The sequence below is a fragment of the Canis lupus genome, chromosome 36 (genome assembly GCF_048164855.1).
Source record: "Canis lupus baileyi chromosome 36, mCanLup2.hap1, whole genome shotgun sequence".
Lineage (NCBI taxonomy): Eukaryota > Metazoa > Chordata > Mammalia > Carnivora > Canidae > Canis > Canis lupus.
This window is the reverse complement of record NC_132873.1, coordinates 9,219,419-9,233,472: the sequence shown is the minus strand read 5'-3', so window position 1 is coordinate 9,233,472 and position 14,054 is coordinate 9,219,419. Positions and strand designations below refer to the sequence as shown.

At 34.3% G+C, this 14,054-nt stretch overlaps 1 protein-coding gene across 1 annotated transcript in view; it reads left to right on the top strand.

The window, feature by feature from the left end:
* The window catches only part of VWC2L (von Willebrand factor C domain containing 2 like), a 155,527-nt gene that overhangs the window by 2,299 nt on the left and 139,174 nt on the right, over positions 1-14,054 (top strand). Inside the window, exon 2 of the mRNA XM_072812781.1 lies at positions 1,154-1,623. Coding sequence (XP_072668882.1) covers positions 1,234-1,623 — 390 coding nt within the window. The 5' untranslated portion in view covers positions 1,154-1,233. The remainder of the gene's footprint in view (positions 1-1,153; positions 1,624-14,054) is intronic.

The following is a 14,054-nucleotide window of genomic DNA, read 5'->3' as shown; positions in this document are numbered from 1 at the left end:
TTAGTGTCTAAAGTCACAGTTTCCCCAAAGCCTTTGTATGAGTTAGTCACCCTAAACATTTAAATAAGAGCCCACTACTAACACTCCACACCAAGCACTAACACTAAGTGAAGCTTTTAAGAGTCAATGTCACTAAATTAATCATACATATTTTCTGTGAAAGGCAACACCTCATCATTACTTTAAGGAATTTCAATAAATAGTTTTGTATTGGCATTTTTGTGCAAATTGACCAAATGCAAATATGTTTGGGATGTCAAAAAGAAAGGTATATCCTCAAGACTATGTGAATGGTATATATTTTACATTGAAGTAATTAATTCAAATAGCATTCCATAAATACTAGATTCAAATTGCCATTAAAAAAAAAATCTCAGGTGCATCTTTCCTGCCCACTAGGAGCTTACTTCCTGAGTAAAATAAAGTTGTGGACAATGATAACAAATAAATTTATTTTTAGTAAATCCTTTTCAATACATGGAGTTCTCTTGCACTATTATTTAAATTTTTCTCTTATTCACTGTGGAATGGTTGTACTAGTTTTCTTAATAGCTATGTTCCAAAATCCATATTTATGGTTTCTGAAACAAGAAATACATTTGAGACCACTGCTATTCTCCAGTTATGGGAGTGAAGTAGGAAGACCTTTATACTAGCTCATCTCAATTATAATTTATATTAGACTATTGGTCTCTTCTCTTTCTTTTAGAAGTAGATGTTTTCTCACTAATCTCTTAGTTTTTATACAGATAATTATATCATATACATTCTATCACTGACTAATCCAGCTTAAGGAATAATAGAGAATGTGGATTCCAACATTCTTGAGCCATCTGTAACTACTGTAATCACCTTTTGAGGCTCAGTAAAACCACTTCTACAATTTAAACAAAGCCAAACCTTGGAAATTCAGAGGGTAAATCTGAGCTTACGATTCCTAGGTGGAATAAAGGACAAATTTTAATGCATGTATTGCCAAGAATAAACTCCCCAAACTTCATAAGAAGCATAGATAGTTGCATGAACTTAGTCTATTTGAGGTCTGAGTATCTTCCAGACAGATCCCAAATAAACAGATTAAGAACAAGGGCTTACGTAAATCCATATTCTCTCTATATATGTCAAATTCTTCTTTTTAAATATTTATTTTCAGCCTACCCCTCTTGTATTCCCATGGAAGGAGCTGAGTATATTTAATATTAGGAGCACATCCAGAAGCCTTTGAGGAGGGGGATGGCTCTTCATATTCATGAAGCTTGCATACTTCTGTTGGTCATCCTTGGATCAGTCACCTCTGCTGCCATCAGTCATGAAGACTACCCTGCTGATGAAGGTGACCAGACCTCCAGTAATGACAATCTGATCTTTGATGACTATCGAGGGAAAGGGTGTGTGGATGACAGCGGCTTTGTATACAAGTTGGGAGAACGCTTTTTCCCAGGGCATTCCAACTGTCCATGTGTCTGTGCTCTGGATGGACCTGTTTGTGACCAGCCAGAATGCCCTAAAATTCACCCAAAGTGTACTAAAGTGGAACACAATGGATGCTGCCCTGAGTGCAAAGAAGTGAAAAACTTTTGTGAATATCATGGGAAAAATTACAAAATCTTGGAGGAATTTAAGGTATGAGTTACCCTCCATATTCATTCAATACTAATCTTTCACACCATGTATTTCATAGATTACTACATTAAAATTAGAGTTGGAAAAAGTTACTTTTAAATTACCCCTTAACTTACGGTATTGTGATTTCAGTTAGCCTGCGTACCGCTGTGGTCAACAAAGAACCAACTGGCTTGTTGATAGGTGTCTTGAAGGTTTCACGATAACCTCCTCCTTCAGAAGTATTCTGGGCATGCTTAACATCTTTTATTGCCCTCAATCATTTCCTTTGTGTTATTACAAAATATGTTTTCTGAGGGAAATAATTATGTTTATAGATCATGTGTTTATTTAAAGCTAATGTTTAAATATTGTAAGATCTTTTTACGTGTGTGTGGCTTATAAGCCTGTATTGGGAGTCATTTAACTATGGTCTAGAATTCTATTTAGTATGTGGAAATGCAAGTGCTAAGGAGACACACTTCTGAGCTGTGGTCTATATATTAAGAATATGCATTGGGCCTACTTGTTATAGAGCACCATCCCCATTCTGTTCTCTGCTCATTAGATATTTTTACTTGCAGGCCCCCAAAGAGAACTGAATTTTTGTCCTAGTTTGTTGTCAAAGGTATTAAAAAGGGGGAGGTACTATTATTCCAGCTTCCATAGTATTTCATAATCTTTCTTTTTTGCTTATGTCATATTTTCAAGTAATTTGGAGTTCATTTTTATCTCTGCTTTGAGTCTCTTTTCTCAAACAGCTAGTTGTAATTAGGATGTCCTACAAACCAGATCTGAACCCTGAGGGTATAAATTATTGTATCAGAATGTTCCCCTTAAATGTAATGGCAGTTTGTGCCTTGGAGTGGCTGTCATACTGATGGCTTGATATGAAAAATTTTCATTTCATCTAACCAAGTTCTGTGAAAGGTGTTCAGAATCTTATAAGCAAAAGAAGATATAGCTAGTTTTCAGTGTCACTGTTCAGAAGAATGTTCAGTTGTTAGCACTAACCCAACTCCCTTCTTTACAAGAGTCAAATGCTGGAAGAAATCAATATGTGGGGGGGGAAAGGTTTAAACTGATCATGATCAGAGTATTCTATGTATTGACATTTCATTGAATTCAGTCCATTCCAGGTTATAGGTTCAAACCAGTTGTAATTTACCCAAGAAAACCCAATCACTTTAACTAGATAATCTTAGGACATGAAGGGAATTTTAACAGTTATCACATTCAACTTTGTATATAAATGTTATTCTAGGCTCTTCTCTTTCATCTGCTTACCATATTTTGTTGTACGATACTGAGAAGTAAAAAGCTTAAAAGTCTAGCAAAATTACCATTATTTACAACAAGTAATAGTTTAACAGTATAGTACATTTATTAACAGCTTTATGATCTATAAAATATTGGATACATCTTGACATAGCTATTTTTACTTTTAGAGTAATGAAAGTAAATGCAGGTACTCAATACAATTTGATTCTAGACATGACTCTAGAATCATTTCACTCTTCTTTAACAAAAATACTTGCTGAGATTAGAGTGCAAAGAGACATTATAGAATAGCCTAACCCAAGCAAAAGAGTACATTGAATAAAATTTCTGAGATTTATGTAATTTGGTCATTAATATTTAATAAATAAGAAACTATCTGAATTTAGTCAACTCACTACTAAAAACGCTACAGTTTTTCCTCTATTTATTACATTTTTATTTTATTACAAAGGTAATACCTATCTTACCATCTCAAACAATAAGATATAAAGAAAAAGTTAATAAATACTTCACTCTAATTATATGTCCCTGCTATAGTCAATCTATCACCAAATGATGTGTACAACTTTTCCACCTGACTCTCTATGCCATGAGATTGTTAAATTTTCAATAAAGAAAATTGAAAATAAAGACTTTCAATAAAAAAAGAAAAGAAAGAAAAAAAATGAATGAAAGAAAACAGCTGCCACTCTTTTGCAAGGATTTAGCATTATAAGAGCTATAGTGATTATCTAGGGTTAGCCCATAAGAATGAAGAACCAAGTCCAAGAAAGTTTGTTACTTGTCCAAAATCATCTTGTTATTTAACCCACTTTTAAATACTGCTGTTCTAACAACCTCTCAGAGAACTTGGACTCAGCAGTCAGATAGATCTGGATTCAAATCCCAAATTTATCATATAGATGTAAGACTTTGAAAAGACTCCTTAAGTTTTTATGAGTCACAGTGGCATTAGCCGTAAAATGGCCATAATTATAGTTACTTTTCTTGGGAGGAGATATTAGAGTTAATGAGATAATTTATGAAAAAATAGCAACCTTGTGATGACTGGTACACAACAGATATTGACTAAATGCTTGTTCCCTTTCTCCTTAACTCTAATGTGCGTGGACTTCCTCTAAGTTTACAGTTCTTCTATGTCTTTGCCTACATTTTATTATGGAAGCTCATCTTTAAAAGTCACTCAGTTGAAAGGATTCCAATACTTTTTTTAAAGGCTCTATTTATCTAAGTGTACTATATATACCTAAGTAAATATCAGCCATAATATTATTTTATTCTCTTCCAATTTAGCTTATAAGAGACAAGTAACTAATTTCAAAAGATAAATGGAACTTTCACATAATTATCTTGGCATGTTATTAAGAAGGTTTTATATATTTTTACATATGTTGGTCCAACAAACATTTTGGGGCTATTTGGTGTACAAGACACTGTAGATGCATGTACCCTGGAAAGTAAGATACCTGGAAGGCAAAATCTCCACTCATAAGGAAGGCATGAAGAATATGGAAAGGGAATGGAGAGAAAAAACAATTTCAAGTATGTGATTGTGAAGCTCAACACAAAGGAACTGTGGTGTCAGAAGCCCATCAACATGGTATGAGGTTTGGTTGGACAAACTTTCTTGTTCTTCAGCATGGTCAAAGTTGAGCCTGTTCTTAAGGAAGTAATTCATATTGATCTGGATAGATTAAAATTCCAAAGAGGAAACTTCTTGAGCAAGATCAGAGATTACTATGAAATCTGTAGAGAGGAGGGAGATGGAAATAACAGAAAGCTGGGTGTTACTATCACGCTATTATAATAAGAGAGGTAAATTTGTAGATATGTTTTGGACAGTAGAGAGGAGAACTTGAAATATCAGGCCAAAATATTTAAATTCAGTCTAAAGAATAACAAGGGATAAAATGCAGCTTGTACACAGAGATGACCTACTTAAATGTGTCTTTAGAACAAGATTACCTTTTAGCCAAGTATAGAACTGAATAGAGGTAAAGAGAAATTAATGGCTAGGGAAGTAGGGCTGTTGCAGAACACAGAGAATGAGATGACCAGCATGCATGAGGATAAAAACAGGAGTGTCTTCAAGATAAAAACCTAAATTCCCTACTAGAGACTCAATTCTACTCATCAATTTCTCCAAGTATCCCAAACTCTCAGTGATTTCTCTTCCCTGCCTCTTTTTTCACCGCTGTGCTCCTGTGTTAATCCTACTAGACTATTTCAAAACTCCATTTAAATCTTATCTCACCTGGACAGCCCTGTACTATGCAGCATCCTGGGCTGGGTCTCACAGCCTGCCTCTATGTTTCCACAGCATGCTACTCACACCATTATAAACAGGAACAGAAATCATATCCAGATACTATCAAGACCTGTGTATCACAACTTATTTCATTTCATAACAACACTATGATGATGATACCTTAATTAGCACCTTTTTTTACAGATAGGAAAATTGAAACACCAAAGTATAAGGTAGTTTGTCCAACATCACACAGCTCTAAACTAGAACTAGGATTCACACCTAGGTAGCTTGCCTGCAGAATCTAAGCTCTCCATCACCTCTACTGCCTTGACCACACTGCAATAACAGAATGTGAAACCACCTGTCTCTCCCTCTAGAAGTGAACTCTTTGAGGCTAGGGACAGTGTTTTCTCCTGTTCCCAGCCCCAGCACCATGTGAATCACATAATAGGCATTCAATACACTGTTGATGAATGATGTAATAGGTCAGATCTTAATTAAATCCACAGAATAAAAAAAAATTATGAGTTCCTTTAAAATGCCTTAGTTTCTTTTTGCTTATGTGTTGATCTCTTCCTTTTAATTAAAGAAGCACTCAATTTTCAGATAAAGAGTACTCTTTGGGTAACTAAAGGTGACACACATTGCTCATTTCCATCTTGCTTTCTCCTCCTTACTACTCCTTCCTAACCGGTCTCCTCTTGGATTCCATCTCCATGCCTGTTACAGTGACCACCTAGTGGGTGTTTTAGTAGCTCTGTCTCACTCTATACAGTTGCAAAACATATGTCCCTGCTTAATCTTTTCAGATCATGATATTCAAATGTAAATTGATCCACATGTGTTATCTGATGAGAAAGTGATGTTATTTTGTAAAGATTTTTTTTCTTCATTTACTGATTCAAGCTTTGAAAATGTGTTCTCTGTATTCTTTTTGAAAACTCTAAATTTTTCAGTGTTCTGGTAATATTGTATTAAGATAAAGGTCACTGTATAGTAGGTTCTCATCTTTCTTTTATGTATACCCAGGCATGACACTGGAACCTACTTTTTAAGACATAAGAAGCATAAGTAATAAATTACAATAGCATTTCCTACAAAAAAAAAAGTTGATTGGAAACATAGACTCTATCAGCTTTGGCTTGGTATTTAACTATCTATCTCATGCTGGGTTTCCCAAAGGGAGAAATAATTTCTTTTGCTCAGTATCTTTATAACTCTCACTCAGAAAGAATTAGCCTTTTTGGATTTCTTTAATACCTTGAAACTTACACTGATGTAGTTTAGGTCAGACACTGAAGGTTATACTATATGTAGCTGAAAGAGCCTTTGCATAGCCTGTCTCATTTTAAAGGGATTTTATAGAGGCAACACCAAGTATCCCTAATTCAGGATTTGGATTTGCCCACGACCTGCCTTTCTCTGTAGGCACTGGCCTTTGTGGCTTTTCTCACTATAAACCAAAGACAGTTGATCAGGTGGCTGATTTTTATTTTTAAAAGATTCAGTTTTCTGAATCATGTTCTCATGCTGCATATTTTCTACATATGTGGTTGCTTTAAGCAAACATGTTGCCTAGTTTTTGCCCTAGAATTTATATTTTATATTTAGATCTTAAAGAAAGCAGCAAAGTGTACAGAAAAGTAATCACTTGGAGTATTTTGCCAAATCATCACACACATAACAAATGTCAGTGCCAGTTAAGGTTTAGAATCGACTTGCCTTCGTTGGGTATATTCACAGGAATACAGTCTTTCCAGCTTTTTCATTAATCCGTGACCCCATCATGAATGTCCAATATGGCAATATTAAATCTGTGGAAGTGTTTGGGTAGAAAGGCTTATTGAATTTAGGTCTGGGTGATTTGTTTGATGTTGGTTTGTTCTAAAATGGAGAAAGAATGAAACCAGGAGCTAATGATCAAATATATGAAAGAACAGGAAAAAATGGGAGCTATGAAGAAATCTCAATTGAGGGACAGAGTTAACACTTTGCAGAAACACAATTCACTGCATCCCACACCCTCTGCCATTGCATCAGTTTCGGTGAAACGCACAGAAACTAAGATTTCTGTGCTAAGCAAAGGGATACAGAATCCATCTTTCCAGAGGTGTGAAGGTACTATTTATTGCAATAACAGAGAAATAGGTAGATTTTGAGACTATGAGTGGGATGTTTAAAGTGAGATTTTTTCCAAGATAGGGTTTACAAATTCTCTACAAATGATTAAATGGAGTCACTATGGAATTCGTAGGATTCCATCCAAAGAAAGTCCTAGAAAACATCAAAATTTCATACAACAAAGATAACTGGGGATCTTTGTTGAGAGGTTGAGAATTCCATAATCACTGACTTTGCAAAATACAGTTTCTGTTTTGCAGAGTATGTGGTGGTTTTTAATGTTAAAATTGCCTTTGAGTGAATGCAGGAATGGCTTCTCCTTTCAAGTTGCCACAAAATAACAAAAATTAAGCAATGCTAATCAGTTAGGGTTATTTGAGGGTCAGCCCCAGCAGGCAGAACTAACAGGTTCAAAGTGGATATTCTCCATGGGGAATTCCCATATTTGTAAACAACGGTGGAATTTCTACTTAATTTGTATAATCTCTGGCCAATTTCAGAGATTAGAAATCAATTTTGTTAAAACTTAAATTTATAAAGTTCCTCTCACTCCTCTCACTATTTTTATATGGTGCTCACTCGGCATTGTTTAACTCTATAGAACTGCACTAAATGGGAGATCAGATTTTAAAAAATAATTTAGTCTTTCAAAAGCTCTGGATAATTGGGAATGATCCTCTTCTTTGAACACTTTTAATATGAAGGAGTACAATTGTAGGAATAAATGGCTTCCAAGTTAACCCCTGAATGGGGTAAAATAGTCTGCTTACAGTTTAAATTTTAAGAGAATTAATGGTCAGCTAGCTCTATGTTGGAATAGTTTTTCATGCTAACCCACTGATATTTATTGCTGTCCTTCATATTGCAAGATGCTGCTGTTAATGGTGATAACTGTGTGATAAGTATGACTACAGAGATTTGTGACTGGGCTTCTGTGCCCCGTGCACAGGGGGTGATCGGTGTTTGATTTGCAGCCACATCTGAGATTTGCGGAGCTTGTCACTGTTAGTGATTACCCCAGACTTGAGGTCAGCCATCAGCTGTTTACAGACATTGCTGCCCACTCCTTATGCTCCAACAGTATGAGAAAATGAAGCTGAAAAGAGAGACCTGGTAGTCTCTCTTTCAAACTTTCAAACCAATTGTACAAGACTATGGATAATTTCAAAATTAGCCTGTTTTTAACAGTGGCTTTACTCACCAAAACATATGGTGAGTCAGTGGTATGATATTAACAAGCATAATTTTTTCTGTTTTTCACATCTCATTTCATAACAAGGTCTACATATTTCTATACAAATTGTTTAGATTATTCTAACATACATCATCTCAGTGGACATTGTTCCATGCGTGCAGTGATTTGCAAATGTGTATATGTGTTTACGTCTGTGCGTTGTGAAAGAAATTTAAGGGACCAGGGAAGTTCTTACTTGAAGAAAATCTTACTTTAGGCAAATCCTTTGTTTCTAACTCCTTATTCACCCTGACCACATTTTTGCTTGGTTTTGTTTTTCTACAACTTGATTTATATATGAAGCAGTGTGTTTTATGAAGGGCAGCACAAGAAAAACTTACTGGTTTATTTTTTTAGTTGTACTTTGCCAAGCTTTCCAGGAAAAGCTTGAAGCAAATAACTAAGAGACGGTTTGAAGTGATCAGTAGGTTGGTTTATCCAGAGCATCTTTCTCAAAAATAGCTGTTATTAATTAAAAGCTGGCTTATTTTAGAGTCTGTACTTTGGACTTTTATCATCACTGCTGATTAGCATCAGTAATTTCACTCCAATACACCATCCTTTCTGGATGCCTCCAGCCTGCTGTATAGCATACCACAATAAAGCCTTCTTTGCAAGGATTTAATGACACCATGAAAAGAGTGAATAAAGTACTAAAGTAACAAGAAAAGTCATTCATCCCCTTAAAAAGTTTTCAGATGATATTATTTTATACCTGTAGAAAGCTACCTAAAGTGGAAAAAAGTCCACTGAAAACAACTTTTAATTTTCCCCCCATTATGTCATGTGACTGTAAACAAAACTCAAATACTTTTAATTGTTCTAACTATAGGATAGACACAATAATGTCATATATGTCTTATGAAAAATTAATAGCATTGAGAACTTGAAAATTATAAGATCACATATTAATTTGCAGCTTAACAATTTTACAGGCTCAAGGTTTTGCTGTGTGTGTTTTTAAATATGAGTTGTTTGGGATTTTTCCATCCTTTTGTTTTAATATTGACCTTTGACTACTACTTTTGCTTCTTGGCATGAGGCTGGATTTCTAGTATGACTTTGCACATAATCTTTTATTTATAAAGGCAAGCATTATGGTTTCCTTTTTTTTTTTTTTTTTTTTTTTTTGCAGTTCAGATCCTTCCTACTTTAAAGAGTTGACCAGAGAATTTTAGATCTAAAAAAAAAAATTATTTTGTCTAATGTCCTTATTTAACAGTTGATAAAACAAAGGCCAACTGAAACTTACTGAAAAGACTATAATGACATAGCTCATTATTTGCAAAAGCAGTATTAATCCATTGCTTTCCTGTGATCTTTTTTTCTATACTTTACTATCTTCAGGTTTAACAAGAAAATGTCACTCATTTGCATCTTCCTTTCCAATAAATATGTTGGATGCAAAGATTTATTTCAGCTAATTGTCTATAGAAATGAGATATCAGGACCTATCACCATGACAACCCAGAGTTACAAGTAGACAAGAACAATAAAATATTGGCATATCTAAAATCAGTCCCTGACATAGATACAGTACAATTTGCAAAAAGAATCTAAGTTTGCAAAGGCTCTGGTAAAAAGGGATTCTTTGTCTAAAAATGAAAAATTCTATAATTAAACCAAGTGATATAGGCCAAAATAAAATAAAATTCCATTAGATTAACAATGCCTGTTTATTTTCATGGATACTACTTTATACTAGGAAATAACAAACTAAATTAGCGGCTTTTGCCATATGTTTGGTGATTTTAGGAACTGAGGATTCATGTTCTTGATGTCACTCTGCAAACACCTGATTCTCATGATAGGGCAGGAATGGAATGTGAAAAATGGATGAGGAATGCAGAAAACTCTAGTTCGATGGCATTAGGACAACGGAATATCCCTTAACTAGCATATGAACAGTACCATCTCAGGAAGGAATGTTTCAAAAATTCAGATTCCTTGACCTCTCCCTAATTCCGATTGAAATTATTTAAATTTATGTGTTTCTAAAGTTTCCCAGATTATTCTAATGATCAGCTAGATTTAGGAATCACTGTCATGATGAATGTAACCTCTTCCAGACTCTTTTCTAGGGAACACCAGCACTCTGTTATATTCTTAGTAAGGATTTCTGATTTTCTTTCATGGTCAAGTAAATCTAAGAAATGATGTATCCTTCAATGGTTCTTAGAAATGTGAAGTGCATATTAGTATATTGACACTGCTTGAGCATTTTTAAAAGGTTTGTTTGAGAGTATGTATTATTCAACACCTATGAGCTTGACAGGGAGGTGAAAACTGGATTTTAGAGTAGCTCTACCACTTACCAGCCAAGTGACCTAGGTATGCATTACTTTACCTCTGTAGGTTTTAGTGTACACACCTCTAAAAGAGAGACAATAGTAGAAACTACTTGGCATACAATAAGGAATTCATAAAAAACTACCTGACACTTTTACTACTATTACCACTAAACTGTATTTTAATACAGGACTTCACAAATTTATGTGACAGAAGAACACTTTTTTTTCTCAGAACATCTATTAACATCTTCAGGTTCATAAGAGTTCAATGAAACACAGTTTAAGAAATACTTTACTAATGATTCAAGACACCCTAATTTCTTTATTTGACTCTTACGGGCAGTTAATGACACATAGCTATATGTCTCAGCTTATCTTTTATTTTCTGGCTCTTTTTAAAGTGCCCAACATTTAAAGTAGTGTGATTGTTTATGGTGATTAATATGTGTTGCATAAAACAATTTAACTGAAAAATTACTTCATCACCATCATGCCAGTTACATATAACAAAAAAAAAAAAATCTAAGAGATTGACAAACTCACTACCTGCTTTTGTAAACAGAGTTTTATTGGAAGGCAGTTATGTTTATTCATCTCTATATTGTCTATGGTGGTTTTTAGGCTGCATTGAAGAATTGAGTAGTTGTTCCAATGACCATAGGAGTCACATGAGTCAAAAATATTTACCATCTGGTCTTCTACAGAAAAAGTTTGCCAACCCCAGATCTATGATAAGATTATTCCTCCCCTATTACTTCTTTCAAGCTGTGCTGTCATCAAATCTTTCCAATCTTCATTCTTGAAGGTTAAACATTCTTTGGATACAGATAAAGGTCCAACTTCACTTGAAGGTGGCCTTGGGTATCTCTTTTCACATACGTAACTTTAAAAAAGCATTAGATTTACCTACTTAACTGTTGTTACATACTTGACAACAATAATATTAAGCCATATATCTCTTTGCACACTTGCCTTCAAGCAGTACAGCATTGTTCTTTGTACTGATTAATAATAATTTAATACCTTTCCACTTGCTGAGAACTCTCAGATGAAACAGATAAGCAAAGATGATAAAAATTTCCATTATTTTGATCTACCTTGTGTTCTCCTTTAATAGCGTGACAAGTAGGTATTTTTAATTTAATGTAATATAATAAATATATTTCCTGTTATATTAATAAATGAAAATATGTATACTGTCTGCTTACTTAGGTATTCAGTTAATTATTATATCTTTTCAAGTCAACTCACACAATCCATAGTTTTATTTCATTAAATATTCTAAATATCACTGACATGTGGAGAAGTGGTAGGTTTCGTGGATTGTACCAAAATATGTCAGACATAAATCTAACCCTCAAAATGCTCCTAGTCTATCAAAGGAAGGAATACAGGTACCACACTAATAGATAGCAAGTGGCCTGTGATGACTGTACTAGGAACTCATATGAAGAAAGCGGGGAATTCAGTCTGGAGGACTTAAGATATCTTAAGAGTGGGGGTTTCAGCACACAGAAAATATTTCAGACAAAAATTGGAACATTGGCAAAAGAAAGTGCAAAGCACATAAAGAGAAAAATGAGTTAACCCAAGTGGCCAGAGCATAAGATATAGGGGAAACAAAACAAGAGACACCAGAGTGAGCAGGAGACATGGGTCCAGCTCACAATGTGAATGCCAGGCCAAGGAGTTTGGACCAAAGCCTGGGCTGAGCAGGGAGCCACCAAGGGGCTCAGATCAGAAAGTGACACAACCAGATCTATGCCTGAGGCAAACACGAAATAATAGCTGACAATTTTACAAAATATTTTGCACCGGTGTTCCCTCAAGAATTATTTAGTTCCAAGATATTTTTATTCTCATTTTATAAATGAAAAGGAAGGGCTTCTGATTAACTCTAGTGCTCTTCTCATTATACCTGACCAGCTTCCACAAGTTCACTAAGGATGTTTTACAAGACATGTAGAGATGGCTTCATTTTCATGGGTCTACATGCCCTATATTCTTTTATAACAGTTCAATTATAACTCTGAAATATTTCATATTAAGTCCTGTATCTTTCTGGTGGAAATGTATACATGCTAAGATAAGGAAAATTCTCCCCCAGCCTCACGTTTTACAGGGCTCAATTTCTTTCATTTTTAAAACTCCCATTGTCGTGAAGAAGTATGAATCTAAACCACAGTCCGATCCATTAAAAATTAATAACAGCTGTGTTCAGAATGCAGTGAGAATTGCCCAGGAATATTTTTGCAAATTTAGAGGGTTTTTCTAAATTTTTTCATCAGTGAAAAACAGATTTAACAACAACATCAACAAACCATGAATTTTAATAATGATTTTTGCAGTCTTAGAAATACCATAGTCAACTTCCAGTAGTTACCAAATGAAGTTGTTTTTCTTTATAGTGAGAGAATAACCACAGCTCTCTAGAACACCATTTATTTTCATTATATATTAGTTTTATTTCCCCTTCTCAAATATGACAGGGAAAAAATTAAAAGTATTCAGCCTAACTAATTTCCCCCCAACATTAAAAATAAAATCCTGCTAAAATAGCAAATCTTTGACTGCTGAGAGTTAGAAAGCTCCACTAAGGAGAAAAAGGACAGTCACAGAGAATTATCCTTTTGTTAATGAGACTCTAAGACATCCACACTGAAGCTAGAACATACCTAAATCAAGATTCCAAAAAAAAAAGTTAAAATCTGTTTGAGCCAAGAATTTGATTAAAGATTGAAGTTTCATCCTGTAAATAAGAATCTAATTAATTATCTAAAAATGTTGCCCAATGCCATCTTCATCTAACCACAATAGGAGTGCATACATTGCTACATTTTAGAGATGCAATCCAAATTGCTTTTAATACTCTAATAGGTATATTCTTTACAAATCAAATATTTCAAATAACTAATACTGGAGATCATGCCGTAACTTAATAAAAATAATTGATAACCAATACATTCCCTTGAGAAATACATGGCCGTTGGAAATGGAGAAATAAAAAAAAATAATAAATAACACTGTCAAATTCAAAGCTAAGACAACAATGAGGGCCTTTTAATGAATGCTGCACAGTTATTACATAATTTCCTTTCATTCTGCTAAGAATCCAGTGGCAAAATTAGAGCCCTATTACTATGTTGTTATTATCTACATCTTAAAAATGGGAAAACTCAGGTTCAAGTGGTCTAAGATAAAACAATAGTCTTTGATGGCAGGATCTGAGCTCCAAAGGTGTTCATTCCACATTGTCATACGGCCAGATTGCATT